General features: G+C 45.1%; 1 protein-coding gene across 2 annotated transcripts in view; it reads right to left on the bottom strand.

Annotated features, from left to right (window-relative positions):
• Positions 1–25,474, bottom strand: part of kif5c (kinesin family member 5C) — a 235,563-nt gene that overhangs the window by 70,730 nt on the left and 139,359 nt on the right. For both annotated transcript variants that reach the window (XM_085986689.1, XM_085986690.1), the window contains exons 10-16: positions 24,613–24,761; positions 20,961–21,109; positions 12,365–12,537; positions 10,485–10,553; positions 9,978–10,184; positions 9,521–9,667; positions 3,120–3,308 (exon numbers count right to left, since the gene is read on the bottom strand). In XM_085986689.1, coding sequence (XP_085842815.1) covers positions 3,120–3,308; positions 9,521–9,667; positions 9,978–10,184; positions 10,485–10,553; positions 12,365–12,537; positions 20,961–21,109; positions 24,613–24,761 — 1,083 coding nt within the window. The remainder of the gene's footprint in view (positions 1–3,119; positions 3,309–9,520; positions 9,668–9,977; positions 10,185–10,484; positions 10,554–12,364; positions 12,538–20,960; positions 21,110–24,612; positions 24,762–25,474) is intronic.

Raw genomic sequence — 25,474 nt, 5'->3', positions numbered from 1 at the left:
GCCAATATCATCCCTATTGAAGTCTGTCTTATCAAAACAGGAATAGCGTAAGAATATTTTACAAAGTGTGAGATTTAAACAAGCACTGTTGTGGGAAATGTTGTATCAAAGTCCTGAGAGACACTAAAAAAAACACGAGGGAAACATTAGTCTGTTGACACGCACGCACGTACTCAATGGGGCAGTGTGTGAAGCACCCTGCAGGGTAGGAGGCAGAATTGTCAAATGATAAGTAGCCCTGAGTGCACCACAGACTGGCAGATTACAGGTCCAATCCTTTACTCTGCTAGCTCCTGAACTCAAGTGATTTGCTTTGGGGTGACATCTGGCAGAGTAGCAGATGTTTACGAGTGAAAAGGAACAGTCATCCCCAGCCCATTCTCATACACATCTTTACAATCCTCCTAGCAGGATTGCCAAGAAACATGGCAGCAGAGCACACCCGACACTTGGCTGCAGCTGCCGTATTGTTCCAAGAGAACAGTTAAAAAAAATAATACAAACTTTCTTAATCTCATCGTAAAGAAGCATTTAAGACCGCATTTAAAAGCGGGGCCCAATTGCACTGAACTCTTTCAAACATCAAGGGAAAATGTGCTAGAGATTGTGCATAAACAAATGAAAATCTATACAATAAAAAATGATGATCTTGATGTCTTGAGGAACCTGAGCTGCATTCTCATTCTTCAACAAAATGGCAGTGCTCAGTTTAAACAGTTACTATACTGCTTACAACAGCTAGTCTACAGTAAGCGGTTTCAGCACCAGGAGCTCAGTATCCATCCGCAAACCTTCAAATGGTTAGCAACTAAGTCTTGTGGTTGGCATAAAACTTACCATTGCTAAGGGCTGGTTTTCAGAGAATCACGTGCATCTATCTCTCTCACAGAGAGACAGACAGAGAGACAGAGGCAGGTAGAGAGAGAGAGGCAGGCAGAGAGAGAGAGGTAGGCAAAGAGAGAGAGGTAGGCAGAGAGACAGAGGCAGGTAGAGAGAGAGAGGCAGGCAGAGAGAGAGAGGCAGGCAGAGAGAGAGAGGCAGACAGAGAGAGAGAGGCAGGCAGAGAGACAGAGGCAGGCAGAGAGAGAGAGGCAGGCAGAGAGACAGAGGCAGGCAGAGAGAGAGAGGCAGGCAGAGAGACAGAGGCAGGCAGAGAGAGAGAGGTAGGCAGAGAGACAGAGGCAGGCAGAGATAGAGAGGCAGGCAGAGAGAGAGAGGCAGGCAGAGAGACAGAGGTAGGCAGAGAGAGAGAGGCAGGCAGAGAGACAGAGGTAGGCAGAGAGAGAGAGGCAGACAGAGAGACAGAGGTAGACAGAGAGACAGAGGCAGGCAGAGAGACAGAGGTAGACAGAGAGACAGAGGTAGACAGAGAGACAGAGGTAGACAGAGAGACAGAGGCAGACAGAGAGACAGAGGCAGGCAGAGAGACAGAGGTAGGCAGAGAGACAGAGGCAGACAGAGAGACAGAGGCAGGCAGAGAGACAGAGAGACAGAGAGGCAGAGAGGCAGACACAGAGAGAGGCAGACACAGAGAGAGGCAGACACAGAGAGAGGCAGACCCAGAGAGAGGCAGACCCAGAGAGAGAGAGAGAGGCAGACCCAGAGAGAGGCAGACCCAGAGAGAGGCAGACACAGAGAGAGGCAGACACAGAGAGAGGCAGACACAGAGAGAGGCAGACCCAGAGAGAGAGAGAGAGGCAGACCCAGAGAGAGGCAGACCCAGAGAGAGGCAGACACAGAGAGACACCATTCCCCTCAAGTATGATGAACTGTTGATTATGGATCAATATTTTTTACCTGTCAGGTTGGTAGATGGGAGACAGGTATATGACATAACTGATAATACAATGTCACCATATTACTTATGGCACCTACCCAAGACAATGGCCGGAATTTTCAGAGGTAAGAGCGGGTGGGTTGGGGGCGGGGGGAGGAAGTGAAAGTTGAAAAAAATGTGAACCCCAACCCCAACCCCAACCCACCCACATTCACCTTTCACTCAGGCGGGACGGGTGGGGGGCAGGCTGCCAACCCGCTGCCAGGAGGCAGCTTGGCAATTTAAACATTATAATGAGGTCTGAAGCCTCTGCTTTAATCTGCTTTGCAGGTTTTACTGCAGGCGGCCGGGGATCCTGGGGCTCGGATTTCCCGGTGGCTGCAATGAGGCGGCCTCAGCCTCTGGGGGCAATCGGACCACCCCCCCCCCCACTCCCCACACCCCAGGGATCGGGATTCGGTCCCGGGGTCGGGATCGGACCCCTCTCCCACCATCCTGGGCCCAGCACTTACATGTTGCTGCTGCCTCCTTCTCCGAGTTCCCCGCACGATTGGAAGCCAGCATGTCAATCAGGCTGACCTCCAGGCGGGAAACTCGCCCGATGCACGCGCACGCACACGCTGTGGAGTTAAAACAGCATGCCGGGAATCCCAAACTTCCGGGTTTCCCGCCGTCTCCCAGGCCCCCCCGCACCGTGCAGGTGGGACCCGGCAAAATCCAGCCCAGTATCACAAAAAATCAATTAAAAACATAGAACTAGGGAGAATTCTAAACCACATAGGATGGGTTACAAGCCTCCCCGTGAAAGGATTCAGGTTATTGAAGGCGACGCTCATTTCCTCTTTTTGGCAACTGTGGTAAAACCCATGCAGCCCTACTTTTAACTTCGGCAGGGCATAAAATGGGCAATATCATATCGAGCTTCTCTTGTACACCCCATCTGATCTTCCTTACCGTTGAAATTGAACTGACGATCCAATCTCACCCGTTTTACACCCTCACCGACGTCGAACATTATGTCCGAAACACAAACACACACAGACAGACACACACAAACAAACATACACAGACAGACAAACACACACACAGACACACAAACATACACACACACACAGACAGAGACACACACAAACACACACAGAGACACACAAACATACACAGACAGACACACACACACAGACAGACATAAAATGCAGCCAACAATTTAGAAGGTCTGCTTGGCCTCCATCAGCCTTCAAGTAATATCAAAACGAACAGCCTATTTTACCTGGATTTCTATCCTTGAACCATCTGTAGAACTAGAAACAAGTCCTATTTCGCAGTAAACTTCCATTTTCCATACCTGAGACACTAAGAGCTGACAAGCTGCCAGTTCCCGCTCATTCTCATTCATTTTTTTATTGCAGTCCAGTTGTGTGCTCTCCAGTTGTTTGGCACGTTTCACCAATGTCTTGACCTCAGACTTCATTTTGCTAACGTACAGACGAGCAACCGTGAACTCTTCTTCTAGAACGCCATTCATTTCTGCCATCTGGGAGAGAAGATGGTGGTTAGATTGTCAACTATAAAAATATGACAATGGTTGGAATCTTCCCGCCTCTCCCAAATTTGTAATCAATGGGATGGGGCCATAATTCCACCCTTTTATCTTAGTTGTCCAGCATGCGCATCACTTTGCAATAGAAAATATCACAACAGTAACGTAATATAAAATTCTTCGTGGCTCAGTGGGTAAATGCACCATATGTTGTAGTGCTGAACCACTGCTGAGTTAGCACATCTCTGCCAGGACAATGGGGCGGTACCATGGTCACAGTATCCCTAGACTAGGGCTCGTGGAGGGGGGAGGAAAGAGGGGGGAGAGAAAAGGAGAGAAAAGAGAGAGGGGGATGTAGAAGAGAGAGGGGGATGTAGAAGAGAGAGAGAGGGGGGGAAGGAGAAAAGAGAGAGGGGGAAGGAGAAAAGAGAGAGGGGGAGGAGAAAAGAGAGAGGGGGGAGGAGAAAAGAGAGAGGGGGAAGGAGAAAAGAGAGAGGGGGAAGGAGAAAAGAGAGAGGGGGAGGAGAAAAGAGAGAGGGGGAAGGAGAAAAGAGAGAGGGGGAAGGAGAAAAGAGAGAGGGGGAAGGAGAAAAGAGAGAGGGGGAAGGAGAAAAGAGAGAGGGGGAAGGAGAAAAGAGAGAGGGGGAAGGAGAAAAGAAAGGGTGGAAGGAGAAAAGGGGGCAAAGAGAAAGGGGAAGGAGAAAAGAGGCGGAGGAGTCAGCAAAGGTTCTTATCCAGTGTTTGCCCATTTACCCAGAATAGGGTTGGGTTTGGGTGTAATGGCAGAGTTTGCCGAGCAACACTCACTGTCCAGCCTCACAAATGAAAAGTGGCTGCTCAGATGTGGCACTGAAGCTTGCTTGTCCTGTGGAATGTTACCCCAACATGAGCTGCCACCTTCACAGAGGAGGAGAGAGGAAATGGAATTTTTTTTAAAAGTGCATTTACTTGTTTTAACTTCCAGAGATAGGTTGTGTGAAAGTAGTTTTTATGAAGATTTAGCCTAGATCTTGATGATTTCCGTCCTTCCAACAATTATGCGCCTTTTTCCTGTTTACACATGTCATTTATACAGTGCCTCACTCAGCCCATATCACTGAGTTGAAGCTATGCAATCTTTAAATGAAGCGCCTCGTCTCGAGTGTGGGAAGGGAAGAAAAAGATTTTAGAAATTGTACAGAACAGGTCAAGCTGTTACTACTAATCGATTCATTCGTCAGCATTCTTTATGGAGCCGGATAGAACGTGGACAATTTTTAAAATGATTGCTGAATAATCTTCACATTGAAGTTGCTACTTAAAGATTAAACACCTGGGCCTAGAAATTCACTATAGCCCCGTTTGGGGCACCAGCCTCGCCAGGGCGCTAAAAGTAGCGCCCCGGAAGCAGTCGCGGCCGCCCGCCGGAAATTCAGTTTGCGTGCCCCAGAGGGAAGCGCGGCGCTCCTGGAGGCGCCCCGCATCCCTCTTGGGGCGCTGCAGCTGAATATCGCTGCACAATGTGCCGCAGCGCCACACGCTGCGGCACGGCGCGCTGCGGTACTGCAGGCCTTCCTCCCCTTCTTAAAGGGGAGGGGCCTTGTGCAGCGCAATCGAGGATCGCGAGTGCCGGCAAAAGAGCCCGGCACCGAGGAGAAGTGCCGGGCTCTTGGAACGCAGTCGGCACTCCGTGGGGGGGGGGGCTCAGGAGGCCAGGGGCGGCAACGCGGAGAGGTGCTGGCAGGCGGCCAGCAAAAAAAATGGCCGCCCCGCACCTCTCCTTTAATTAGCGCCTCTACCGCCGCAGGTAGGCCCCCCTGAACCGGTCGCAAATAGCGCCCAGCGTTAAAGCAGGGGGCGCATCTAAATATCGCGATCGGGGCGTTAGTGGGGCGCTGCGCACACCGATGATGTCATCGGTGGCGGCGCAGCGCTAACGGCTAGCGCCGCCATTAGCGTCCCGCTGAATTTAGCGGGAGGCGTGGCCAGTGGCGTCCGACCCACTTAGCGCCCTCTTAAGGCGCTAACGGGTGGCGCAGCCCACTGAATTTCTAGGCCCTGATGTATGCTCAGACGTGATCACGACAGATGGTTTGTCGCCATCTCAGATGCTGCCAAGAGAGCCATTTGATTTGAAACAGAATTGTCATCATCAAAGGCAGCCCCTTTAAACTCATCATGCAGGGAAGAGTTGTAAAAGTTCACAGTCAAACCTCAGTGTAACAAATGTGTGGAATCTGGCAGAATGGTTCTGTTGGAGGCGATTTAAGAAAAAAAAACAATGTTGCAGTTTCAGTTCTCCAGCAGCTAATAGAGATTCCACCGGGCTGGGCAATGGGGTCCATGCTAAAGGCTCCATTACATCTTATCTTAAAAAAAAGTCCGATTCTGTGCAATGCTCCCTCTAATTTTTATTTTAGGTGAGTGGTCCCTTTAACTGGCTGCACAGCCCATTCAAATTTTCACGCACACGCAGTTTCTACCATGTAAAAGCCAGGGAGCAGCCTGCGCGGGACCCCCAGACCGCTGCACGGCCGCACGACATTAGCGGCAACGTTGGTTCTGTGTACGTGGAAGATTTACTGTGCACATTCAGGAGAAAATGCAACAGCAACCTCAAACACAAGTCTTGTCTACATGCAACCAGTAGAGGGAGCAAGAAGCTGCATTTATTTAATGAAGGTTTCAGATGGACTTTGGAATCGTCAAGAACATTCGACTGGTTCTCCATCTTTTTGCAGTATTATTTAACATACAGCAAAGATGTGATCAATGATCATTTCCCTCCATTTATGGAATAAATAATCACAATTCAGCTCCTTTGCGAGCCAACATTTACACCCATCTGGATCGGTTTCTGCTAAGTGGAAAGTAAAAGCAACATGCTATTAAGCATATGTTTACACTGCAGATGTCCTACCATTCCAGAAATGGAGTGATTTGATTTCCTCATTTTAACTTTATCTCTAATAATACAGGAAGCATTTTTTTTATCCGGCACCGACGGGACCGACGTGGTGCCGGTTCATCAAAATTTCCGGATAACCGAAAGCTATAGTAAAAGATACGGAGAGCTGACAGCTCCGTATAAAGCAACAAACCCTGTTGCTTAGCAACAAGTGCAGAACAATGGCCACAAGTTCCAAGCGTCTCTGTAGCTTAGCAACAGCTGCAGCCACACCCTTGCACAGCAACAGATCGAGGAAGGCAAGGACAATATGAAGTAAAACTTACCTGAACCTACTCCTGAATTTTGCCGGTTAACCGAGATTTCCGGTTATTTAGGTGCCGGTAAATAGAAAGTTTCCTGTACTAGAAATTGAGGGTAAATCGCAAATGAAATCATTTTCTTTTGCTCAAGATGAGGAATGTCACTGTTGAAGAATGCAATGTTTTTCCACATTGAACATCGAATATCAGCAACAAAACCTCTCCCTGACCAAGCATAGCATGGGTTACGATGCAGGGCACTGCTGTCTCCACTCTGACTGACAATATAAGTCAAGCTGAACCTCAGAAGAGCTCTCCCCACGGCAGGGGTGTCCAACCTGTGCCCCTCAGGCCAGGTGCGGGCGACCAGGCCTTGGCCAACCCTTGATGCCAAGTCCTATTGTGCTTCTGTCTCTTATTTGCTGGTTTATTCTGTTTTGAATTTCGTGGGCCTGGAGGCTTGGAAAAGGCCGTTCTGCACTCTGATAAATCCATAAATCAAAACACCAAGATCTGTTAATATCAGCGACTTGAACTGTATAACCTTTTTTTTCTATTCATTCACGGGACGTGGGCATCGCTGGCAAGGCCTGCATTTATTGCCCATCCCTAATTGCCCTTGAGAAGGTGGTGGTGAGCCGCCTTCTTGACAACCAAGTGGTTGCTAGGCAGTTAAGAGTCAACCACATTGCTGTGGGTCTGGAGTCACATATCGGCCAGACCGGGTATGGACAGCAGATTTCCTTCCCTAAAGGACATTAGTGAAGCTCATGACATGGATTTAAGCATTGTATCTTGTGGAATTGCCAATTTGTGCCAAGAACCCACATCCACTAGGAACTAGATCGACACCGCCCAGACTCATTCCATACAGGATCCTCGCAAGAGGAGGCTTTCATCTCATGCCAGGGTTGCATTCACACCCTGTTCCTAGACGTGAAAATAACAAGGTGCTAAATCACCTAGTTCCTCAACATTTACAATATTTTATGAAAGAGAAACTCAGCCCTTAAAGAAAAGTGGCTCAATGCACTGCCCAGTGTGACACTGATCTATACAGATGAGGAAGGTCTCAGGGTCAATTCCTTATCTATGTGGAGTTAATTAATCTCAAATCAGAGCAGCCGTGAGGTTCAAAAACTAGCCTCAGTATACCTGGACTGAAATGTGGAGCGGGGGGGGGGGGGGGGGGGGAGGAAAGAAGAGAAGAGCAAGCAACTCTTGCTAGAAACAGCTTATGATCATTGAGCAAGAACAGGATATCAAGCTCACTTTTCACAGTGCTCAGATATACAGCCCACCAACACCAACAGTGCAGGCTCTTGAAGAATGGTTATTAGCTTGGAATATGAAGCGCTGTTGTCCAAAAAATTCATACCCAGCCGCCTTCAGTAGAAGCAAGGCAGAGGAATTGAACCATATTTGACAAATGTACTGAAAAAAAGTCGAGCTCAAAACCTTTTTGCTGCTCTTGGCCAGCACCCCCCGCCACCACCACGATGTGTGGCAATTCTTTCACAGGTGGCCTCGTTCTAAACAAATCGCCTATAAACATTAAGGCCTAGAAATTTGGTGGCGCCCCAAACTCGCCTGGGCGCCGGAATTACCGCTCCGGATGGAGCCGCTTGTGCCAGCCGGAAATTCAGTTTCAGCGCCCCAAACGGAAGCGGGGCGCTGCTCGACGCGCCCCGCATCCTTCTTGGGGCGCTGCAACTGAATATCGCAGTGCAACGTGCCGCCGCGCCACACGCGGTGGCACGGCGCGCTACGGTACTGCAGGCCTTCCTCCCCTTCTTAAAGGGGAGGGGCCTGTACCAGCACGGTCAGAGATCGCGAGTGCCGGCAAAAGAGCCCGGCACCGAGGAGAAGTGCCGGGCTCTTGGGACACAGCCGGCACTGCCCGGGCAGGGGGGGGTGCTCAGGAGGCTGGGGACGGCAGCGCGAGGTGCTGCTGGCAGGCGGCCAGCAAAAAAAATGGCCGCCCCGCACCTCCCCTTGAATTAGCGCCACTACCGCCGCAGGTAGGCTCCCCTGAACCGGTTGCAAATTGCGTCCGGTGTTAAAGCAGGGGGCGCGACCAAATATCGCGATCGGGGCGGTAGCGGGGCGCTGCGCACACCGAGGACGTCATCGGTGGCGGCGCAACGCTACAGGCTAATGCCGCCATTAGCGCCCCGTTAAATTTCGCGGGAGGCGTGGCCAGTGGCGGTAAACCCACTAAGTGCCCTCTTTGGGCGCTAACTGGTGGCGCAGCCCACCGAATTTCTAGGCCTAAGCCTATTTTACAAAACTGCTCTCGGCAGGCAGCCTGCTGGAGGAACTCAAGAATTTGGATGTGTGCTCGTTGTTATCCGGTCAGTTAATTAGCACAAAATTGGCCCTATGGTTCCGAGTACTAGGTTTCGAAATACTGTTGCAGTCAAACAGATCAAATAAAGTTCGTGGTTAGTGGGAAACCTAGCCACAAATCATGACAGGCATACTGAAAGAAACTAAGACTCATTAAGCCAAACTGCTAGTCCAATTCTATAAGCTCAGTGAATGGGCAGATCGCTCGATGTTTGTAAAGTGTTATTGAGTACAGTAGAAACCAGTTATATGTTCAATAGCCCAAATGATCACTATAACCAACTGATCAATATAGGCAATTCCGAATGTCTACGGGACTGCTGAGCACGGACATCTGCTTAACCAGCCTCTCCTTCCATTGCGCTATTCAGAATGTGAGCAGTCTTAACGTTACTCCTCCTTTAATCATTCATTTTCAGGCCAAAACTGGCAAGCTGAGCAGAGTGCTGGTCAACACTTACCAGTCGACCCAGGTCACTATTGTGCACTTAGTTTCAATAGCGGAGGCACTAGAAGATTGTGAAAAAAAGAGGGAATAACTTAAAAAGATGGTGAAACCTCACAAAAAAAAAAGTGTTTCTTCACTGCAATACATTATTACTTTGTTATACTACATCAATTAATTCATGTCCAGACCAAGTTTTCAAGAACATTCTCTAGGGACCTACCATTTTCACTTCACTGTTGCCAATGATTCCCCCTATTTCTCCCAGGTCCTTCAACAAGACATTCAGTATCTCTGTTGCCCTCTTCTTCTGGTGGTTACTGAGCTCCTGGAGTTGGTTTAATTCTTTCTGAACAACTATTAAGGTACTCTACAAAACAAAAGTTTAAAAGCAAATCTGCAGGTTAAAGAGAAAATAATTTGACACTCACTAACCATTTTAAAATAATGAATAGCTTCAGTAGCAATTTTAATTATTATAAATAAAAAGAAAAATTAACAATATTTAGTTTCAAAGTTGGATTGTTTTGGCAAGGCCTTTCAGGGAATGCTTAAACCCAAATTGCTACTTTTAGCAATGGACTTTCACATCCACCAAGGTCTAAAATAAGGCTAGCCAATTTCTCTCTTCCCTCTCTTTCTTCTCCTCCCCCAAATAGCATCAAAATTGTGACAATTACCGTTTTTTGTGTTAGTTCATCAGTCAGCAACTCATTGGCCTTAGACTTGTCCTCCACCTCTTGGGATTTCTGGTCATAGTTGACAGCCAGTTCCTCCAAGGCCTGAAGCACTTCCTTCACCTCATCCTTAGCTGCCTCATTTTCTAGCTGCAGTCGGTTCAGTTCCTCTTGGATCTTCTCATAATCCCTCCTTGTGGAGATCAACAGCTGGAAATAGCCACACATTTTTAACATCAGTTTTAGCCGGATCAAAACCCACATGGAAGTCACAAAGAATTCAAAGCATTTCACTGGAAGAAAAGCCTGTAGTGCAGTCCCAGCGATAACTGCCACTTCAAATCTACCTCAAGTGAACATGTCCTTCCCATCATCAGATCCATACATTGTATTTGACTCAAACGCTAAAGACTTCAAACAGTTCATCCCCATTTTTGGCCATTCCTTTCACCTTGATACATTTGGATTAAACAGCCATAACCATTGCCATTACCATACGCAAAAACTCACTTCCTCTTGGTCCAGCATCTGCTGCTTTAGGTTCTCAGTCAGCTGGCTCTGTTGGTTGATTTCTTCATCCTAAACCAAACACAAATCAGAGGGAAATTCAGCAGGAGATTATGGTAGCATCCTAAATTCCCGACTGACATGGATTCCCAGGAATGTTTTGCTGTAATCTGCTTGTACAGGAAATATTTCTGTTTTATAGAAAAACACTCAATGTTGTCACCCATTCAAACCCGCGACCTCTACCACCTAGAAGGACATGGGAACACCATCACCTGCAAGTTCCCCTCCAAGTCACACACCATTCTGACTTGGAAATGTATCGCTGTTCCTTCATCGTCGCTGAGTCAAAATCCTGGAACTCCCTCCCCAACAGCACTTTCACCACATGGACTGCAACGGTTCAAGAAGGCGGCTCACCACCACTTTCTCAAGAGCAATTAGGGATGGGCAATAAATGCTGGCCTTGCCAGTGACACCCACATCCCAGGAACGAATAAAATTTTTAAAAAAATACATATTGGCAAGAGGAATTTCAGACAAATGTGCTAAAAGTTCATACTCTAATACCCAATGGAGTAACAGCTGGACATTTAACATTAGAAAATGCCCATATCCATTTTAGTTCAAAGAGATTTCATTCATCACGAACTATATAACAAAGCATTTTAAGAGAGATTTGCAAATGAATGCATCAACCATTCAAATACTAATGGTTGCTTAACTTAATTTTCAGGTCCAATTGTGCTTATGAAGGCCCTGGCTGCAAAACAAGGCTAAAACTAGGCTTAAAAATAAAGATTATGGTGAACTCATCCATCCTACCAGTGTTTGAAAATGACTACTTTAACTAGAGAACAACACATGCATAATGCAATGTCTGTTTATGTTTGATATACGCATTACAGAAAACGGCAAAAATCCTAAGTTAATGGCCCAGAATTTGCTGGAGCAGATCATTAGAACATAAGAACATAATAAATAGGAGCAGGAGTGGGCCATTCGGCCCTTAAAGCCTGCTCCGCCATTCAGTGAGATCATGGCTGATCATCTGCCTCAACTCCATTCACCGGCCCGATCGCCATATCCCTTGATGAGCCAGGAGTTGGATTTTTTTCTCACCCTTCAGCTCCAATTATTTTTGCGCTACAAATTGCTGGAAGTGTGAATTGATAACGAGGTCAATGGGGTATCTGGGACCTTGGTGAACAACAAGAGCAACAGTCTATCGCCTTAACCATTTAATTTTAGGATAGAATGAAACAGACCAAACGATGAAGGAGGAAACAAGGTGAATTGGAGTCAAATTAGATACAGAAGGAGAAATAAAGAGGGAAAGAAAGATTGGATTAAGAGATAAAAAAAGAAAGGAAAAGAAAAAAAATTATAAAAAATTTAAAAACCTCTAGGAACAATTTACTACTTGTAGGAGTGAGACTCCACAGTTTCAATTGTTCCCTTTCTGGCCCTCCAGGATTGAGTGGCATGTCGGGACCATAAATCATCCCATTGACAGGGTCCTTGCGCCGTGAAATAGCAGCCCTAACTTTCTGTGGCGAGTTTATTTCGTATTTACGGCGCAAATCCAGCAATTTCTTGAAACTCGCAGGGAAGTTGAACGACGAGATCCCGTTTTTGCAAGGCTAACGGTGGAGCAGCGCGAATTATCCAGCAATTTGTGGCGATTCGCAATTCACGGCGTATCTCTTCCTCACCTCAAACTGCTGTGTGTTTGTTATGCACGAATAACGGCATGCACCGTGAACTCACCGTTATTTACGAGCAAATTCTGGGCCATTATTTCCCACAGCGGAACAAGAGGGCAGAACCTACTATGGCACAACTGTAAGAATGGGAGTGTCCATCGGTCATCAAATACCAACCTTGTCATCAAGCTGCTTATACAAATTGCTGATCTCTTCCTCTAACTTCACCCTCTCCCCTGCTGTGATTTTGGGTGCCGGAGCAACGTTGTCAATGGTTGGCTGGTTGTCACATGGCTCCAAGGTCTTTTGGTGTTTGGCGTCAATTTGCTCGTCTTCAGGCACAGACTCACCTGCAAGGAGAGTAAGGACACTGCATGTCGGAACCAAGACAACTGGTTTCCGTGGCAACGCAACCTGCCCACGTACGTGTAAGAAATGCACAAGTAGGAGAGGAAACTTTCCATTTTCAAGACACCACCAGCAGCAGGCCAGCAATGAGTGAAAGACTACAGACTCACTAAACAGAAACAAAATCATCACACTTAAAAGGCTCTTGTGACTTGTGTTTTATTGATTTAGTAGTTACGTATTTGGGGCAATTGTCTCTTTTGAAAATAAAGGCTAATTGCACTACTATTTATTTCACCAAGAAATAAAAGTGCTGCAAAGTGGATTTTAAAGATCGCGGGTGTTTTAACTAGAGAAGTAAAACCAGATTTCCAATAAAGCAAACAGGTGATGTAAGGATATAGCTGACCATTATTTGCCACACCAAATTCTGTGCATGCCCAGGAGATGTGCTCGTGGTGCAAGGAGACTGTTTCCAGCAGCCACAGAATCAGAATACACTGCTAATACGGTAGATTTGCTCACAAAGGTCCTTACTGTTGCACTGCTGACCAATAATATTGATTACTAACAAATCCATCCTCCTCTCATGCACTCCATCAAAAACAAAGCACTTTGTAGATTATTGATGCCGTCCTTTCCCCCTCAATCAGTTTGGCATCTGCTGCTGTACAGGGTGCAGATTGCACTTCTAATTTCCTTAGAAATCCAAAATTCACAACCTATTACTACAGCAGAACACTACACACTTTGCATGATTGCTCTTTATTATAGACCGGCAGCTCTCCTGTTACATTACTCACACTAAGCCAAAGGATGCACTATTTTATAATGACAGGAACTTCACATCATGTAATGCACAATATATCATATAACAAGGGGAATCTTTACATCTATTAGGAAAGGGCTACCAAGACATAAAAGGGACTACCTAGAGGACATCCACCTGCCGCTGATGTGTTTAATCTGGCCTGTCCCTGTAAGGTCCCTGTAGGAAGTGCTCTAAATTGGCACATCATGAGGTAATATTAGAGACCAATAAAGTTTGTTTCTAAATTAGCAAACTAGAGGGGTATGACAGGTATTGTGGGATATTATATCGCCATGACATTGGCACCTGCCAAATGGACTACAATAGCTTTTCTGGTCCTATACACTTCTGTGTTTCTATGCTTCTCAATTCCCAACTCCTCTTAGAGAGAGGCCCGATTATCATATTCAGCAGGAAGTGACTGGCTTTCTCAAAATTCTTCAGCTATGATTTCTTGCTGGTTAATGAACAACATGTTTGCACCGTTTCTGCGGGGCTTTGGCAGATCTCCCGCTGACGTTACGGTGGGAGATTGGGCGAACTCAGCAGAAACTTGGACCCCATAATGTTGCCTTATATGAGTAACTAAAGGGACACTGCCAAGACAATAACATCTTTCAGTGTGCTTTTTCACCATGTGAACCAAGACACAAGTCTACCTCAGGCATCCTCATGCACTCTATAGGAATTTATCAGTCCTAAGGCAAATGCTAAAGCTAGCTTCAGATTGAGGGAGACTGGATGGGATGCCTTCAGTTTTGCCTCATGCCCGCTTACATTACTCTTTTCATTTATAAATCTCATTATGGATTGAATGTGTCAATTAAATTGGAATCCAAATTCAGGGCCCTTAGCAGTCTTTCATGGATGGCTATTTATAGCCTGGAGCTTAGCAATACTAATCACTGTTTGTAGCCAGCCAATGTATTATTATAAATGTTTATTTTTCTTTCCAACCTGACCCCACAAACTCTATGTCCTTACTGTACAATGATTAGACTCAATTCCCTTCGAAGTTGAGTATTTTATACAAAGTAGAGTATTCAATGGAGGAAAGAATGAAGGAAAACTGCAAGAATGTATAGTTCAATGGGTAGAATAATGTCTTCATCTCTGGGAGTTGCACTTGAATCCAACCCAGACCCTAAGGGATGGATTTAAGTTAAATTAAGTTTGGCCAATCTCAGAGTTCTTGTTGGATGTAGGTCCACAATACAAAACTGCTCACAACTAAAAACTAAACCCACATTCTCACTTAGTTGGTTCCAAGGCTGGCTAGTGTGGGAAATAACTGAGGCAGTGGAAAGTGCAGGAAGATTGTTGGGCAGGAGTAAAGCTTCATCCTACATGTAATCCATGCCACATCTACCTTGATTTTGCACAATGGAGACACTGGATGTAAACAATGGAAGAATAGCTTTCACAATGGCTTAATGAGTTTATCAATGAACAAATAAGTCACACAGACCAAAGAGGCTCCAAATTTAAGTCAGTGGTCTTTGTTGAATTAGTCGGTCTCAAGTCTGGTCAACATGAGGCGTTATTATTGATCGCGGTGCCTGAAGGTTAGATTTTGGAGAAACCAGCTAGGCCTCCTCACTCCTGATCACTATCCAGTGACTTCTGCTAGAGTTGTGCTTGAGTGAGTAAAAAGTGAGAGGAGGGGAGGGGTCAAGCTGGGCTGCAATGCCCCATCTCCCACTGCGAAGGGTCACACATGAATAGGTAGCACTTGGTTGGGTAATTAGAAGGAAAACCTCACGCGTGCTACCGTACTCCAACAAGGAGTCAACACCTTCAGGAGCCCCAAAGACGAGGGGGACAAAATTTATTTTTATTTACAAGCAGCATCTAAAATAAAGGGCAACTAGGAGCACCAAGGACATCTTTCCAGTACAGGGACAAAGTGGCAACCCCATTAGTCCAAGAGACTTCTGTTGGACTTTTCAGTCACTTCAGTGTGGCGACATCCTAGGTGTACTCACCTGCCAAAGGCCTCCTAATTGTGGTCATTCCAAACTTTGGTGGGGTAAGTGGCAGAGGCCCTGGTCAGAGGATCCCACCCTTTATACAGCTTGCCTTCCTATTGCTTTCCCACTTGAACAAAAATCCTGCAACTGGAAATGAAGGGAATGGTACCAAGAACAGGGTCTTAATCAAGGTCACAACGACCCTTATTGCTACTCTTCATCAACTAGTATTTTGAGAGGCTGAACTGCCAATATTTTTATCCTCAGAAATGAATACTCAATAAGCACAGGCACTTAAATTACATAGAATTTACAGCCCAGAAACAGTCCATTTGGCCCTGTGCAGGTGTTGATGCTCCACACGAGCCTCCTCTGATTCAACTTCATCCAACCTTGTCAACATATCCTTCTATTCCTTTCTCCCTCATGTACTTATCTAGCTTCCCCTTAAATTAAGCCATGCTATTCACCTCAACTACTCCATGTGGTAGCAAGTTCCACATTCTAACCACTGCCTGGGTAAAGAAATGGCAAAACTCATCCACTTAGAATAGGCAAGCAAGAAATCATGATTTTTCATGTGGCAGCTCATCCTCTGCTCCTGGGACATCTACACTGCCTCAGTTATAAGACCTACTGAAGAAAATGCTGGGAAATCTGAAGTCTCAATATAGCTCTTTTACTCGCGAGAGTTTTGCATTACAAATAACGCAGAAATGCTGACACTGAGCTAGCAAGATTCGTGCAAATATTTCCACAGACATTCTAATCAAAATCCTACACTTCACAATTTCTTCTTATTGTCATTAACTATTGATTTTATAGATGTGCATAATTTTAACTAATCTGGTTGTACCATTCAATGATTTGTGCAGTTGTGAAAACAGTTGGAACTTTTTAAGATGCATCCTAAAAATGAACAACTGCCGATTTACTATATTCTCCCAACAAGCTGAACTCAAATTGTGCTATTTTTCCAAACTAATATGTATACCAATGTTCCAGTAAATAAGTATTTAAAAGATTTGTTTTATTCAAAATCAACTTGTGATTCTCAATACTCTACATTATGCATATACAGAACAATAAAACACCATGCTCTCACTACCCTGACTAACTGGATAACTAGGCCGTGGATACATTTTCTAATCAGTTGAAAAATAGCTATAAAAATGTGTAACAAACATCTTTTCTCACACCCTGGCTCCACAAGCCTAGTGAGGATTACTTTCATTTTTACTTGGCGTAACTAAGTAAAGTATAGCTTGGGAGAGGAGCTAAATAATGGCAATAAATAGAACATCAATTTTCACATTATGTAAAATTACATTGGGACCACCAGATTAATCAGAACAGAGCACTGACTTTATCTCTTGCTGATGTAACCAAGGTATTTTTAGAGGGGACAGAAGAATTTAGTGCACAACATGTGCAATATCTGGTGCTAAAGACCGCAGTAAAAGGGGAACTTTGAGTCCTGTGGCCTGCAATTCCTTGATCTCATGCATAAAGTTTCACGTTTCAGATCATAGAGTCAATTTATGGGAACTGCCTTTTTTCTGTGAATGCAAATGTAGAGATGGCAAGGTGTCCATCAGAACACTGGCTTTCAGAGTTATTTAGCGCTGAGTAGGAAGGATCCCAGCCCCCAGTAACAGGTCCACCAATCCAGGTCCTATTAATAAGTCAGAGTGTCTGGGCAATTATCAACAATGCCTTGGACAACTACAGACCTGTCTGGCTCTTGTATTGGGTTACCAAGTCTGCCACAAAGAGTTGAATCAGTTCCAGTCCCAAACATGTCATCTGAGAGCCAACATGATCCCAAAGGCTAGTTATTTTATAGAAGTTGGATTGGGCTTTGATTCATCACCAGCTCTCAATACACATCCATTCATCTTGTAAGTATCTCATTTCATCACACAGCCAAAGAATTATGATTCCTCTCCAGACAACTCATTTCTATATAGTCAAGTCTTGAAAATTAAGTATTAGGAAAAGACTCAAAGCTTTGGAATTTGAGTTGCTCACGTAAAAAAAAATCATTGTGCAATCCACAAAGTCTATGATGGCACGTTTTATTTGCATAGAGACTTAGTTGGGACAAATGTGAAAAAGAATTTCATTATAGTTGCATCGATAACAGTTTGGCAAGAGCTCATCAATAAAAAATCCACGTTAAATAACTGAGTCATGCAAAAGATGTTTGTACTACCCCGTGACACAATGTACTTAGATTATTCAAATTCTAAGCAACGCAAATATGGAATAAAATATGGTTCATCTTTTAGCAACATTTCTCCAGCTTCAAATAAATGCTAACCTTAATTAACTCTTCTGTAGAGTTCATTCAATTCAGTAGTTCTAGTTACCAAAATGTAATAGCAGAGCACTTGGAAAACAGTGACAGGATCGGACAAAGTCAACATGGATTTACAAAAGGTAAATCGTGCTTGACTAATCTACATGAATTTTTTGAGGATGTAACTGGTAAAATAGATAAGGGAGAACCAGTGGATGTGGTGTATTTGGACTTTCAGAAGGCTTTCGATAAGGTCCTGCATAAGAGATTAGCGTGTAAAGTTAAGGCACATGGGATTGGGGGCAAGGTATTGACTTGGATAGAGAACTGGTTGGCAGACAGAAAGCAAAGAGTTGGAATAAACGGGTCTTTTTCCGAGTGGCAGGCAGTGACTAGTGGGGTACCGCAGGGATCGGTCCTTGGACCCCAGCTATTCACAATATATATTAATGATCTAGACAAGGGAACTAGATGCAATATCTCCAAATTTGCAGATGACACAAAGCTGGGTGGGCGTGTGTGCTGTGAGGAGGATGCCGAGAAACTCCAGGACGATTTGGACAGATTGGGTGATTGGGCAAAAGCATGGCAGATGCAATATAACGTGGATAAATGTGAGGTTATCCACTTTGGTGGCAAAAACAGGAAGGCAGATTATTATCTGAATGGCAATAGATTGGGAGAAGGGGAAGTGCAACGAGACCTGGGTGTCCTTGTGCACCAGTCGCTGAAGGTAAGCATGCAGGTGCAGCAGGCGGTTAAGGCGGCAAATGGCATGTTGGCCTTCGTAGCGAGAGGGTTTGAGTACAGGAACAAGGATGTCTTGCTGCAGTTATACAGGGCATTGGTGAGACCACACCTTGAGTATTGTGTGCAGTTTTGGTCGCCTTATCTGAGGAAGGATGTTCTTGCCATGGAAGGAGTTCAGCGAAGATTCACCAGGCTGATACCTGGGATGGCAGGAATGACGTATGAGGAGAGATTGGGTCGATTGGGCTTGTACTCGCAGGAGTTTAGAAGAATGAGAGGGGATCTCATTGAAACTTATAAAATTCTGACAGGACTGGACGGACTAGATGCAGGAAGGATGTTCCTGATGGTCGGGGAGTCCAGAACCAGGGGTCACAGTCTAAGGATAAGGGGTAGGCCATTTAGGACAGAAATGAGGAGAAATTTCTTCACCCAGAGAGTGGTGAACCTGTGGAATTCTCTACCACAGAAGGCAGTAGAGGCCAATACATTAAATATATTCAAGAAGGAGTTGGATATATTTCTTAAGGCTAAAGGGATCAAGGGGTATGGGGAGAAAGCAGGGACCGGGTACTGAATTTGGATGATCAGCCATGATCGCACTGAATGGCGGAACAGGCTCGAGGGGCCGAATGGCCTACTCCTGCTCCTATCTTCTATGTTTCTATGTTTCTAAAATGTATTACACAATGAATAAAGGTTTTAAGAATTCAAGACCAACTCATTAAGGCACTGAACTTGTAGGCCGCGATTTAGCCGGCGTTCAGAGGGCGGGTTTGGAGGCGGATTAGAGGTTAAAGTCATTTTGATTGACGGCAGGTTCCGAACTCGCCGCCATCCCGCCTCCACACAGCCTTCCCAAGTGTTGGGTCCCCGATTTGCGAATGGACCCCAACACCTAGCGGCAGGAAATGGATTAAAGGCAATTAACTGCCTATTAACAGGTATTTGTGAGCAATTTTCAGCGTCTTTTTCGATTTTCCAGCTTCTGGGTCGGGTTTTACGACGTCCGGACAACACGCCAAGTAAGTGTGGCGTGCTGTGAGTCTGGTCTGATGTTTGTGAAAAGATGACAGCTGCAGAAGTGGTGTCAAGGATGCCATGTTGCACATGGTGAGTTTCAGAGCAAAGAAAATGTTGGTTACTGCATTTTTAATACATATACAGATTTCTTTAGCTTACAAGCTTTTAAATCCAACTTTATGTCCAGTGCCACCTCATTGGGAGAACCTCTCTCACCAGTGACAGATCGCTTCTCTCATCTCACCTGCAGCTGCCATCTATTCCAGTGACATCGGGGACAATGAAACAATCACACCTTGGTCCTCCGAATCCTTCCACAATCATCCCCAACACCAACATCACCAACCTCATCATCAACCTTCGCTGCCATCACCTAATGCTGCACTGGACACAGGGCATCAGCCCCTGACAGCGATGGCATCACCATGGCTAGACTTTCTTCACTTGATGCTGTAAACCCTGTCTGCCACATGATGCGCCAGGTTGACACCATCCCACACCAGCACCGGGAAGCATCCCTTTAATGTCCATGCCATTCCATGCACACACATCACTATAGTGGGGCGGGGGGCGGGGTGGAGTTATGACTGAACAATCACTGGAACCCAGTAAGACACTTCTCAATGTACACTCAGATCTGTCTAATAAGGGGCACTTTTTGAAAAAGAGATTTCACTGTATGACAACACATTACCAAAAACTTCACATGGACATTGGCTAAACCTCTCAAGTGCCCACCCTTGTGTGTTGTTAGTTGGTATGCTTGCAGCAGAATGAGGGTGAGTGTGAGGGGTGGCTAGTGAGATGGGGAAGTGATAAAGTAGATAGAGAGGGTTGGGTGAAGGTGCAAGGTAAGTTGGTGTCCTGGGGAGGTCTCTTCCGCCCTTGGAAGGGAAGAGAACCTCCCTGCATATGGAGAGAGTAATTGGAGAGCCTGGGTGCAAGAGTTCACCTTTGTGCAGTGATTGTCAGTGTTTTCAGCACCTCAATGCTGTCAAACACTGAAAAATCAACTGTCAAAATAAAATTGTGCATGGTCCCTTTAAGGAAACCGGCAGATGATGCGTCATCAAATGACGTCATCAGCCCCGCTTCCTGTTAATTGGCCGGGCTTAACAAGGTCAATCAAGCAAAAATCACGTCTGCAGAGCGGAGGCTGCGGGGGGGGTGGGACTGAAAACCAGAAACCAGCTGACCCACCCTCATCCCGACACCACTGAGAAAATCGCGGCCGTAGTTACTGTGTTGGATCTGTGGGAACAGTGGAGCTTTGACATAAGCAAGCTGTACTGGGGAGCTGTGTCAGCAATACAGGGATGACTGTGGACATTTCAGTGTTGAAACACACCTATGTGCATCTTCACAAAAGCACGTCAGATTCACTTCCATGTACATATTCGGATGTCAGGAGTGCAGCACAAAAAACACGATACTTTTATGAGTCAATAATAAATATATAGATTTTGGTTAAGGCCATAGTAAATTCCATACTTGCTCTCTAATTCCCCACCCATTGCACTCTACTTAACGGTTTATAGTCTTGTATTAGATTCAGCTTTGATTAATTACCATTTCTCCATCTGTTTAGTTCCATCTCCAGATGCTGGAGAGCATTCTTCAGGGACTTGTTTTTCTCTTTTTCCTTCTCATATTTCTTCTTCCATTCTTCTGCCGTCAACTCCAGGTTGACAGACGCAGTATTCTTGATGGTCTTGGCTCTATTAGAAGCAGATATTTATAAAGAGCGATTTACATAGTGTTTGTTACCTTTCCTGGCCATTCTGCTTCAGTGAAAACAAATCAAAAGGCTAACAAAACTTTTTTCTTCTCAAACGCAAATACATCATCATACGGAATTATACATTGCACATATCGGCAAAAGTCAAAAGAAAGAATTTAAAAAAAAATTGCATCCGTGTACATGTAAGGTAATCTCACTGTAAACAAACATACTATCTTCCTGATGAACTGCCCAATACCACGTCCTCACTTTCCAACTAAGCGTGACCAACTGACACCATGGGAGGTGGAGTTCACCCATCCTCTCAAGAAAACAACCAGTGACACAAGAAAGCATTGCTCAAGGAAAGGCCATTTGGCCCATCGAGCGCACTCTGTTCACAAAGAATGTCCCAGCTACCTTAGCACAGACTCGGTTCTACCTATTTAAATCACCTGAGGGAAAGTTCCACATAATTAATCCACGACCCCAAGGGTCATGACAAAAAAACTCCAGAATTTATCATCCCTACATCGCCACTGTTCACCTGGCCTGCAGTTCTTCACAAGCAGTGCTCTCCAGCCTGACTACCCCCCGCCTTCCTTTCCCCAGCTCAATTACCTGTAGTATAGAAACCACTATTAGAGTATCTTGGTCTGTATGTACTACTATAACCTCGAATCACATTCGGAAGGGAGTCTGTGGGGGAAGCGGATTTTACTTCTTCTGAACCTCGAAATTATTGTTGGTATGGCATTGAATGGTTAACGAAATGATAGTTTAGATTTTTCAGCAGTTCAAAGATAGTTACGTAACATATAATCTTACAGATTTCAATTGGTCTGTTAAAACTTGCAGATTAACACCTGCATAATGGACCAGCCAATAAAATGGAAAATTCAATAATCTTGATAATCAGTTGTGAACTGCAACTGGGAAGCCAGGACAGATAGTAACTGACCAATATTGCTGAAGAGTTAGGTAATTCATGTTTACTGATCAGGCATTAGAAATTCCCTCCTGAAAGGAGTCAAGGATATAATGGCCCAGAAATTCGGGTCGGGGGCTTCCCGCAGGTGCGCGCCGGCCGTTGAGCTGTGGGCCCCCGTGGAATTCCGATCCTGGGCCTGCTCCAACTGCCGGTGTGCAGTGCTTGCGTATCCCAGGGGCCATGGGGAGCCAATCGGAGCAGGGAATGCTCCATTCATAAGTTTGACAGGAAGAGCTGTCAAAACTTATAAATACCACGGGCCCCAAAACATCACTAAATCTTCAAATAATTTTTTTTAAAACATCACATTTTTTAAATAAACTATAAATTACACGAAATAACTTTTAAACAATAATTTAAATTTTTGAAAAAAATAATTTTATTTTCTAACGGCTAAAAATAAACTTACCTTGCTTTAAAGTATTTAAAAATAATAAACCTGCGGAAAAAATGTTTTAATTTTAATTAATTCACCACTTACCTTGTAAAAAGCAGGCCTTACGCCTGCTTTTTATATGTGTAACTTCTGGAGACTTACCTTCCCGGGAAAACCTGCAAAAAAAACCTAAGTTCGATGCGCACGTGCAGCCTCTCCTGCGCACGTGCAGCCTCTCCTGCGCACGCGTTCGACCCCTTAACCCCTGCTTTCAGGGGAACGAAGTGCCGGTTTCCCACGCATGCGCAGTGCATGCAGGAAACCGGCACTTCCATTGGGCCTACGGGCGAGTACCCCGTGCGTACTCACCCGTGGAGACCCGAATTTCTGGGTCATTGTATGAGACTAATGACCACCAACCCTCATTTGTATTCCCTTTATCTATCCAATCAGTCATTTGTTCAAAAAACTATTAAATTTGTCCAACGCAACTTGCCTTTAACAGATCCTTTTTGGCTGTCCTTGACTTGGATAATGCTTCCTCAATCTACTTCATACGATGAAAATATGCTCAGCTCCTCTTAATGACTAAGGGGGAAAAATTCAGTTGGCTGCGCCTCCCGTTAGCGCCTTAAGAGGGTGCCAAGTGGGGCACAAACCAACTAGCGCCCGGGCGCGGCGATATCTGCGCCTCTCGCGAAATTAACTAGACATTTTGTGGCGGCGGTAAACACTACCGCCATGATCTCCTGCGCCAGCAGATCGTGATGTCAGTCGAGTGCGCAACGCCCCGGACTGGATATTGAGTGGCGCCCCCTGCCTTACCGCCTGCCGCTAGCAACGACAGGTTGAGGGGTACGTTCTGCAGTCAGAAAGGGACTGGGGGAGCGCTATTTAAAGGCGACCGCTTCCTGCCTTTTTTTGTTCGTGACATTTTTGCATCACGCATTCTGAGAGAGAGAGAGAGACTTCTGGAGAGATTCAACACTGTGTAAAGGAGTTTAGGGTACTGAGCAGCACTTTGCAGGTTCATTTTGATTTGCCCTTCCTTGTATCGATTTAGAAGAGACTGTGGGGGCTGCACTGTGAGCTCTTTCCCTGGGCCTCTCCATTGTTCTTTCCAGCAGATTTGATGTACAAGTCTCTCCAGGCTGAGATTCAAGGCTGCAATGAGCAGGGTGTGGATGGAGAGCAAGATCAACCCACCCCTTTAAGAACTGTCCGGTGCCATTGTGTCTGTGTTCCATTGCTGACTGACATCACATGAGCTTCGCCCGCCCTCTGAGGTAGCACCTTGCTCCTCGGCCTTAGCGCCTTAAGAGAGGTGTGTAGCGCCTGATTTAGCGCTCCAATCACCTCCAGGGGCAATAAAAGCCAAGTTTGCTGTCAGAGGTGATAATTAGCGCCAGGCGCTAAACTTTGCGCACCGCCAATAATGGCGCCCCAAATGGGGCGATACGGAATTTTTCCCCCTAAGAGTTCTAAGTCCTGAAATCACTCTGGTGACTCTTTTCTAAACCCTCTCCAATGCATGGTGTGCTTTTGAAGCCAGGATACCCATAATTTCTTATTCAAAGTTTCTAATCAATGTCAAAGGTCTTAGCATCAAAGCTAACCAAATACTCGGAACTGTCTTGCGGGCATAATTGCAGACACTGTTCCAAATATGACCACGCACTGATCTGTACAAAGTTAGAATAATTTCCTTTGACTTATGGTCAAATGCCCTCAAGACAGATCCGAGTATTTGATTAGCTTTGCTGTTAAGAACTTTGACATTGATTAGAAACTTTGAATAGTCAATATTCACATCCAAAATCTTTTCATTTGCTTCTCTAACAAACGAATGTGACTGAAGTCCATGCAACATGCTTATATCTTATAAAACTGGACCAGTCCACTCATAGATCAAAAGCCCACAAGTAAAATGGAATCTCTGCACAAAATTCTGATTCTTTTTAAATAAACAGGTTAATTTATACAAAAGAACTGGTAAAACTATCGTTAGCTAAGTTGCTAGCAATTTAGTAAAGGCGTACCTCAGATAAATGAGCCTACGGTCACGCTTAATTAGTTGTCACTCTCTTGTGAACTTATTCTAAGCACGATAAGCCAGTTTAGATGAGACTCCTACCTCTGGCCAAACATAAGGGTGGTTTTTGATTCAGCATCGTTAAAACTGGAGGGTGAGCAACAGATAATTATGGTAGTGCGGCAGTTCCCACCGAGGGAATCCTGGAGAATTCGAGTCATTTTACTGTCGCGGTACGGAACGTGTGTTTTCTACAAATAAAGAAAATATATTAATAGAATCATAGAATAATACAGCACCGAGCAGGCCATTCGGCCCATCATGCATGTGGTGGTTCTTTGAAAGAGCTATCCAATGAGTCCCACTCCCCTGCACTTCTCCAAAGCCCTGCAAAATTTTCCCCTTCAGTTATAGGTAAACATGAAAGACAACTGGATTTGATATTGCAAAATGTTAACTTGGTGTTATCAGCAATTGGCCACTGGTACAGTTTTGATCTTGTGGAATTAAATAAATATTTTTAATGTCTCAAATGTGTCACTCTTTGGGCTTTCATTCAATTTTCTGCTAAAAGTTGAAATCTAAGATTTTTATTTTGGGGTAGAGAGAGAGAAATGGAGGAAGGAAATAAATATCTTTGTGCCAGATGCTAGGAAGCCAGTCAGGTCATTCATTTGCACAACTTTATGCTGGGAAATATTATATGACTTGGGGGGGGGCTGTATTGGAAATAGGGAAACATAGAAGATAGGAGCAGGAGTAGGCCATTCGGCCTCTCAAGCCTGCTCCGCCATTCAATGAGATCATGGCTGATCATCCAAATTCAGTACCCTGTCCCTGCCTTCTCCCCATATCCCTTGATCTCTTTAGCCTTAAGAAAAGAGACAAAATTATATTCCATGTATCTATTTAGCATTCACTTCTTTTAACATTTCTTTTTCAGATGTCGACTAACTGATTATAT

This window comes from Somniosus microcephalus, chromosome 4 (genome assembly GCF_052327205.1).
Source record: "Somniosus microcephalus isolate GS21.2 chromosome 4, FLI_Smic_1.0, whole genome shotgun sequence".
NCBI classification, from domain to species: domain Eukaryota; kingdom Metazoa; phylum Chordata; class Chondrichthyes; order Squaliformes; family Somniosidae; genus Somniosus; species Somniosus microcephalus.
Note: the sequence above shows the minus strand (reverse complement) of the source record. Positions and strands in the feature narration are given on the sequence as shown.